An 8,696-nucleotide genomic window follows, 5' to 3' on the forward strand; every position below is an offset into this window, starting at 1 on the left:
TGTCTGTGTTTAAACCCAATGTCTGCGTTTAAACCCAATGTCCGTGTTTAAACCCAATGTCCGTGTTTAAACCCAATGTCTGTGTTTAAACCCAATGTCTGCGTTTAAACCCAATGTCCGTGTTTAAACCCAATGTCCGTGTTTAAACCCAATGTCTGTGTTTAAACCCAATATCCGTGTTTAAACCCAATATCCGTGTTTAAACCCAATGTCCGTGTTTAAACCCAATGTCCGTGTTTAAACCCAATGTCTGTGTTTAAACCCAATGACTGCGTTTAAGAGCCTTTAGCCTCTAAACAGCCAATCGACATGTTGTTCTACCGCATCATTCCACGGGTAATGATTTTCTAATGCTCCACTCTGAGCATTAGAGCATATTAAGGGGGACAATTATTAACTTCCCAACGTGAATAGAGCGCAACACGATGAAAACCGAACACAGGCCATAGGCTACAAAGGTCCTTGGAGGAATAGCCTACACTACAAGCTGCCCGTGAACTTCACATTTATATTCTGTAATATCTTGACAAATGATTAGATTATTTCATCATCAGAACGCCAATAAATTGTCAGGCTGAGCGTAGTGCGGGGTTCAACAGCTGTAGCAATAGACGGACATCCAGGACTTGTGACTACAGCTAGCTTAGTCATAGACTACTGCATTAGAGATGGATCACAGGTTTCCTCCGACCTCACGGGTTGGAAATGTCTCCATGGAAACAACATTGATATAGTTAATATCATCAGCGGAGAGGCGATACAGGTTTAGAGTAGTCTAACGCACACTATAATGTACCGTCGTACAGAGTCTTTGTTCACCGTTGCATGGATCTCTTTCGACAAAAATCCAAAGTTAATTTAAGGCCTATTTTAATCTGTGTCCTGGCATCCACAATAACTCGCCATCTGAAATTCTATTAAATTATAACCCTTTAAAAAATGTACTATTCTGAAGGTATGACATATTTCTTAGAAAGGACAGGGTTAACGCCAATTCTATAAGGTACACGAGATGTACACGCCAAGCAATAAGGACAATAAAGGGTGTAAAAATATATTTGTAAAACTTGTTTTATTTTATTGTCTGACTGGCCTATTCGTTTTTGATCATAAGAGGTTTCACAATAACAATGCGGGTTTCCATAATATAATTATACATTATAAATATCAGCTATAGGCCTATGTCTATTAACTATGAAAATACACAAACTAAATACAAAAATCAAATATTCCTATAGGATCGCTTTTAGGCCTAAATTACCAACTACTGTTATCTTTCTGATCGAGGTTAGATTTCACATTAGTAGGCTGTTAGGTCATGTTATTAACTGAAAGAGGACTATTTAAAATAGGTGCCATATTGCAAAGACTAATTATAATATAGGCCTAAGAGTCCGTATATATATCTGCTATAAGGATGAGATTTCCAATTTCTGCTGATGAAACCTTTTAGTCAATCATCACGCTTCATTATCACGGTGTTGTGATATCCAAATGAGTGTTAACTTAACCAGTGGGTTGGACTAAACGCGTATTTCCTCTATATTAAACTGAGATCTAATATCACATAAACAAACAGCCATAGAAGTAAAACGTCATTTTTTTTTGACGGAGCTCTCTTCAGAAACCACACGCGGTCTTGGCGCGGGGCACCAAGAAGGTTTCCAAGCGGTTTGGTCTGAGGAGACCGGAGGAAAAATAGAAGCATCGGGATGGCGCACTAAAGTCACGTATGACCCGGAGGCTTTTTGACGTATTTTACCATTAGCAAATTATTGGTATTATAGGCTTCGCTTTAATGGAGAAAGAACTGTCATTGTCAACCTTGTAAATAAACACTGATTTTATTTTACGCATCAATTTGATAAGAAATGTGTTCATGGATATTCAACCGGAATATTTGTTGCTGGTGTTGTCTTTATACAATGAGCAAAACCCGATGAAAAAAAATCGACTATGGTTCACTATGCTAATCTTTTCACATGAACCTATTGTTGCTTTTGAAGTTGCTGTACGTCATCTCCAACTCCAATCCTGCCTCTGCTCTAAATCCAGGCGCCAGGTAGTTGTGAGAACTCATTGGCAGGTGTACTCGTCCAATCAGCACAATTTAGTTTCAGCCCCGGTTGCCCCTGCCCGCACCACATCCCAGTCCTCTGGGTTCCAGAACGTTGACGCACATTTCTCCTCATATTCTCCCTGACACGAAACGCAGCTCCGCGGATCAGGCGTCGCGTCACTAACTCAAAAAGGTGCCCAAGGTTCCCGCTCAGAACATCGGTCCAGGGGGGCTCTACCGTAGGTGCTCACTATGCCTTTTTGAAGGGGTACCATTGTGACTGGCTTAAAGAGTAAGTTACAAGATATATTCTGTTTTTTTTTTCCTGGGATTTCTATACGTGAAGTGAGGAAGATGTTTTCGTCCGCGGGTAAACGCTGTTTTACGATAGAATCCTTGGTGGCCAAAGAAAACCCTCAAACCACGGAAGATCCCATCCGACCGACGGCCCTGACTTATTCCAACCCCACTGACGCTTTCATGAACGGGTACCAGAGTCCCAACGGCAGGTCTCTGTATCAGAACCCGGAGCTGGTGTTCCCTGAGTCGGTCAACCACCCCGGGCTGACCATGAACCCCCACCAGCTAGGAGGGGGCCACCTACAACACCCTGCACACTTCTTTGGGACACAGCACCGAGACCCTCTTAACTTCTACCCATGGGTTTTACGGAACAGGTTCTTCGGACACAGATTTCAAGGTAAACATTGATTGATTGATGGTGTGTGTGTGTGTGTGTGTGTGTGTGTGTGTGTTTCAAAATTAAATAAATAATTTCTCAATCTCAATAGCCAATGTCAAGCAGCTCAAGTTACAGGTTAATTAAGAAAAAATAATGCCTCTGGGTTGTTTGTACTTTTACAATGAAGGACTAAACTATGTGACCTACACTGCATGCGGTCAGAAATGTCCATTTCACAGATTAATGATTGACAACAATTAGGTTACAATAATGATGATGTTAATCATTCATTTTCATCTATATGTTAAACATTATCAGTTAATATTTGTTTTTATTACACTATTATTGACAACGAGGGCTTTATGGGTAACCTTGCTTTTCAGCCACAGGTGAACATAACAAATAATCAGTGGTTTAAAGTACTAAGTAAAAATACTTTTAAATACTACTTTAGTAGTTTTTGTTGTTGGTATCTTTACTTTACAATTTATATTTTGACAACTTTTACTTTATTACAGTCCTAAAGAAAATACTGTAATTTGTACTCCATACATTTCCCCTGACACCCAAAAGTACTCGTTACATTTTAAATGATTTAGCAGGACAGGAAAATGGTCAAATTCACGCAGTTATCAAGAGAACATCCCTGGTCCTCCCTACTGCCTCTGATCTGGCGGATTTACTAAACAGAGAACATCCCTGGTCCTACTGCCTCTGATCTGGCGGATTTACTAAACAGAGAACATCCCTGGTCCTACTGCCTCTGATCTGGCGGATTTACTAAACAGAGAACATCCCTGGTCCTACTGCCTCTGATCTGGCGGATTTACTAAACAGAGAACATCCCTGGTCCTACTGCCTCTGATCTGGCGGATTTACTAAACAGAGAACATCCCTGGTCCTACTGCCTCTGATCTGGCGGATTTACTAAACACACATGCTTCGTTTGTAAATGATGCCAGAGTGTTGGAGAGTGCCTCTGGCTATCCGTAAATTAAAACAAAACAAGGACAATTGTGCCGTCTGGTTTGCTTAATATAAGGATGTTTAAATGATTTATAGTTATTTATTTATACTTTTAAACTTATACTTTTTATACTTAAGTATATTTGAGCAATTATATATTTACTTTAGATACTTAAGTATATTTAAAACCAAATACCAGTATTTTACTGGGTGACTTTCTCTTTTACTGGAGTCATTTTCTATTAAGCTATCTTTACTTTTTACTCAAGTGGGACAATTGGGTACTTTTTCTACCACAGGAAATACCTATCTATAGTGGATATGAGATAGAGTGTACTTATCTACAACACACTTTGGTAAAAGGAAAACGTCAATCAGTTTTGCAACCAAACATCTCAACGCAGAGCAGCAAATGTTCTACTATTCCCATGAGGTGAAGACATGTCGATAAAAAAACTAAATCAACCAACAACAAGAAAACATTACGTTGAGGAGAACGCACACCAACATTCACCAAACCAGAAATGCACACCAAAATTCCCCAAACCAGGAAATGCTAACCAAAATTCTTCAACACGAATAAGATAGCCCATGCTATTGCGTGCTAAAATATCCATCTGAATTATAATTTTCATATCAGTGAACAAATACGTTCGGTCTCTACAAAGTTAGTAGGTAAATCAGCGTTTAGTCTACAGGCATCCCATCTTCCCTATAACTACCTGGTGCCTTTCCGGCAGCTGCAATGGTTTCATTGAGGACATATTTGCTGATTATTTTCCATTAGTGTGTTTTTAAAAATTGGTATTCTAATTTATTTTGTGAATTGTGTGCATGCGGGGCTTCCTTGTGAAAGAGACCTTTGTCTCAAAGGCACTCCCTGTTATAATAAAGGTAAACACAATATATAGCACAGTAGGCTAACATGTTATAACACCTGTTATAATAAAGGTATACGTGAAGTCAATGATACAGGTGATAAAATATGTAGGAATCTATTTTCCTCTAGATCTAAAGTCCAGGTTAACGGAGTGCATAGCTAACCAGTCTATTTTCCCACGGCACCATGGTTGATTTCCCCACACATCGGGCCACAGCCAAAGGAAATATTGTCTTTGTCACGCGGTCACTCCCACTGTGAATTTATCCCCAATCACACGAAACCACTATCTGAGTGAGTGGGCCGATCCGAACGATTTTATTCCCAAATGTTCTCTCAAATTTGGGATTTTTATGCCAACTTTTTACTGCCAAATGATTTGTCTCACATCACTTGTAAATGTTTTTGTCTGAACCGCTTAAAAAAAAAAAATACACACAGGGACCTATATGCATTACAGTCGATGAATCTAACATTTTACGAGGGGTTATATATAGGTTAACTCTCCCTAATGTTCCTGTGTGACTTCATTTAATAGGTCTGCTATACAATATAGGCTATTTGGACACATACGATCAAGTATTCTCAATATTTGGACACAGGTTTCGTAGTATTCTCAATTTAAAGAAGCCACATGATGTTGTTGATGAATTAAACAGTGTCTCATATATATATATATATATATATATATATATATATATATATATATATATATATATATATATATGAGACACTTTATATATATATAGCATTAATTGTTGCGATATAAAATATATGTCTACTGTTTAAATTGAGGCCTACATTGACGCTGTATAGTTAAAACGCTGAATAGACTATACTTCAAACTACACCAAGAGTTTATAAACTCGCCTCTGAAACCAACAGGGCGTGTGCTGTTCTATTCCACCTCACTGCACATCAAAACGCGCCTCGTGTTGCTCAGTGTGTTCATTGCTTCAATCCCACTGTGATTTCCCTCTCCCTCTCTCTCTGCCCCCAGGAAATGATGTTTCCCAAGATAGCTTGCTCCTTCACGGCCCGTTCGCCCGGAAACCCAAGCGGATCCGAACCGCCTTCTCCCCGTCGCAGCTCCTGCGGCTCGAACGGGCTTTCGAGAAGAATCATTACGTAGTAGGAGCGGAGAGGAAACAGCTGGCCAACAGTCTGAGTCTGTCTGAAACACAGGTGAGATCTCTACCCGGTATTGAATTGTATTAAAACACAGTTTGGGAATATATAAATCATGAGTAATACAGCCCAAACGCATTCTGCAATCTGCGTTGACGGTCAATGAAGCTTGCTTCGTCATCCAAATAAAATATCTTCAACAACATAAAAAAAACTGTTTTATACAAGTTTGTAATATGCCGTAATAACAAACATATAAATCAGCAAATTATTCTTATTTAATTGTTATAAATAAAGAAAACATTTTCAGTGTATTATGTATTAGTTCGATGGAGGGATCCCCATTCCGTTATATTAGCTTCGTGAACTAAATATTTTAAACCGGTTCCATTCACATTGTTTTCAATATTATTGCAATTAAAATGTAATTATTATTATCATTAATATTAAATTGTAATTATTATTGACGTTTGACATTATTGTTAGGCTAACCATTAGTGTGTCTTCTGGAAAACGTTCGCTCTTTCCTGCAGGTATAAATAGGACTATAGTTCACACAGGACCAATATCGACACATTTTTTTACGCTGGAATTACTGTTAGCGAAAGGCCTACTATAAGAAAAAATCTGACTAGGCTATTGTACTGTCAAAGTTCAGTGAGTCATCTAATAATCAGTTAAAAACAGGTAACCTGAACTCCATTTCCAATACGTTGTTATTGGAAAAAATAGTTGATCTAGCCTGATGAACAAAAAAACAAGATATTCTTTAGTTCGAGCATAAAGCGTCAACATAACGTCGCCTACAGTGAAATAATGACACGTGTAAGTAAAATCCAAGTGAATAACTCGACATTTTGATACAAAACTCGTTCACTACCCAGGAAGAGTAGCGCTAATGGGAATCCATAATAAATACAAATACTATCCTGCATTATTCTCGCTACTTTTTCCAGGATATAATTTATTATTAAAATAATATATGTACCTACTATAAAAAAAACAAAAAAACAAGACGAATAGGGTAGCCCTCTATGGACATATTGACGTTGAAATGAAATAGGCGATGGTTATTGAATGCAAATATTCGCGGGAATAAAAATCTTTGTAACTTCTCTTCAATTAATGGTAAGGTATCGTCTAACCGCCAGCAACCTAACTTCCGGAGGATATGACCGCGAAACGAATCGCCACCAGCATCAATAGGACCCTAATTCATTACAATAGCATACCCTTACCCTCTCTTTGGCAGGCTTGAAAGTTGCTTATAACGGCAACTAAATACATTAGAATGACATCATGACCAAACATCGTTATATCAATTGACTTGGTGACCTTGGTGTTGATATGCAAATTATAATATGCAGCGAACAGTTTTTGGTGTTGAGTGTAGCTATTCAACCACTTTTGTTTACATTTCTAGCGCTATTTTTTTGCAAATAGTAGCTATTTACGAAGATTTTACTTGTAATGTTCATGATATGGTTGTTTAACGCACTAAATGCATATTTTGTGGGGTACATTTCACGAGAAACAATAGTGAAACAGAGCATCCACGGCGAGAAAGACAGAGGTCCCTCCCCCTCTGACCTTCTTCTCCAATGGGGTTTTTTGAGAAGGTGACAAGGAGAGAGGACTGTGAGGAGTATGCAAATTGAGATCTTCCCAGAATAGAGGAGCCTAGAGAGCCCTCCAATAAAATGAAATAGATGTCCTTGATAAGATAGATGTCTCTAATGTCCCTGTCTTCCTCCCCAGGTGAAGGTTTGGTTCCAGAACAGGAGGACTAAGTACAAGAGACAGAAGCTGGAGGAGGAGGGGCCTGACTGTCATCAGAAGAAGAAAGGAAACCACCACATCAACAGATGGAGACTTGCCACCAAGCAGGGCAGCTCCGAGGACATTGATGTCACCTCTGAGGACTGAGAATACCCCCCCACTCCCCCTTATGTCCCCTCCCCCCTCCTCCCCTGGCCCCATACTCCCCCCCCCCACACCCACGTTCCCTGGCCTCCCACACCCTCCTACCCCTCTACTCCCCCCCCCCCCCCCCCCCCTCCTCCCCTCTCCTCCCCCCCCCTCCTACCCCTCTACTCCCCATACCCTGTGTCCCCTTTCTGAGGACCAACGTCAGATCCTATTTATTATGTCAAGTTATGAAGTATAATGACATGTTACAAGAAGAAAAATACCCCCCCCCCCACTAAAGGACTAAAAGTATTTGATAAGCTTCTTCATCAACAGCAAGAGAAGAGTGTTTTGAGTCGACGGTCGGTGATGCAGAGAAAAAACAGATTTTATGGCACTTGACTTGTATAGGTGGTGTTCCATCCTGCATCATACGGCTTCTCTGATCTCTTAATGTCTCATCTATCTAATGATCTTTGGTGCATGACTTACAACAGCCGGAGGTGAGAGAGGTTTTTGTTTGTGTTTATTTTTGACATAATGCTGGATATTATCACATGATAGGCCGTTCACACTAAGGCTGCTTCTGTTAGGCATTTTTTTGACGAAACATATACAATCATATACAATTCCTAAGATCATTTCTCCGTCAGTTTCATAACCGGGCCACGTTTCAGTTGTTGACCGTTGCAGATAGAAATGCGACCGACATGTTTTGTTCTACAGAGCATATTTCTACGTGAACGTTCCTGCTGAACTCGTCTGTGGTGTGCGTACAACACAGGTATCCACACGTTCACTACTCACTGTTGGTGGACTGCTGTATGGATGAGGATTAAGGTCATCGGGACTCAATGCTGGCCGGGGTAGAATAGGATCAATCTAACGGTAGACTCTTGTCATTACTGGAATGTTTACCGACAGACATATTGACATCCATTTAAATATCAAAACATATAAAAATGTAACAAATAAATGTAAAAATAAATAAAGATGTTTTAGAAACAAGAACATAAAAAAACAAATTAAGAATTTGTCTGATGAACATTATTTCTGAGCTCATAGTCTCCTAG

General features: G+C 39.5%; 1 protein-coding gene across 1 annotated transcript; it reads left to right on the plus strand.

Moving 5' to 3' along the window:
- The first annotated feature begins 2,413 nt into the window (after nucleotides 1-2,413).
- Nucleotides 2,414-7,641, plus strand: emx1 (empty spiracles homeobox 1). Its single transcript, XM_038982109.1, has 3 exons — nucleotides 2,414-2,759; nucleotides 5,588-5,772; nucleotides 7,474-7,641. The coding sequence occupies exons 1-3, from the start codon at nucleotides 2,414-2,416 to the stop codon at nucleotides 7,639-7,641; spliced, it is 699 nt and encodes a 232-aa protein (XP_038838037.1).
- Nucleotides 7,642-8,696: the final 1,055 nt, after the last annotated feature.

Source organism: Salvelinus namaycush, unplaced genomic scaffold (genome assembly GCF_016432855.1).
Source record: "Salvelinus namaycush isolate Seneca unplaced genomic scaffold, SaNama_1.0 Scaffold1027, whole genome shotgun sequence".
Taxonomy (NCBI): Eukaryota; Metazoa; Chordata; class Actinopteri; order Salmoniformes; family Salmonidae; genus Salvelinus; species Salvelinus namaycush.

Bases quoted from the DNA above. Each gene is read 5' to 3' on its own strand.
- emx1 (XM_038982109.1), top strand. From the start codon at position 2,414: ATGTTTTCGTCCGCGGGTAAACGCTGTTTTACGATAGAATCCTTGGTG. The intron at 2,760-5,587 runs GTAAACATTGAT...CTCTGCCCCCAG, and splicing joins CTTCGGACACAGATTTCAAG to GAAATGATGTTTCCCAAGAT. The intron at 5,773-7,473 runs GTGAGATCTCTA...CTTCCTCCCCAG, and splicing joins TGAGTCTGTCTGAAACACAG to GTGAAGGTTTGGTTCCAGAA.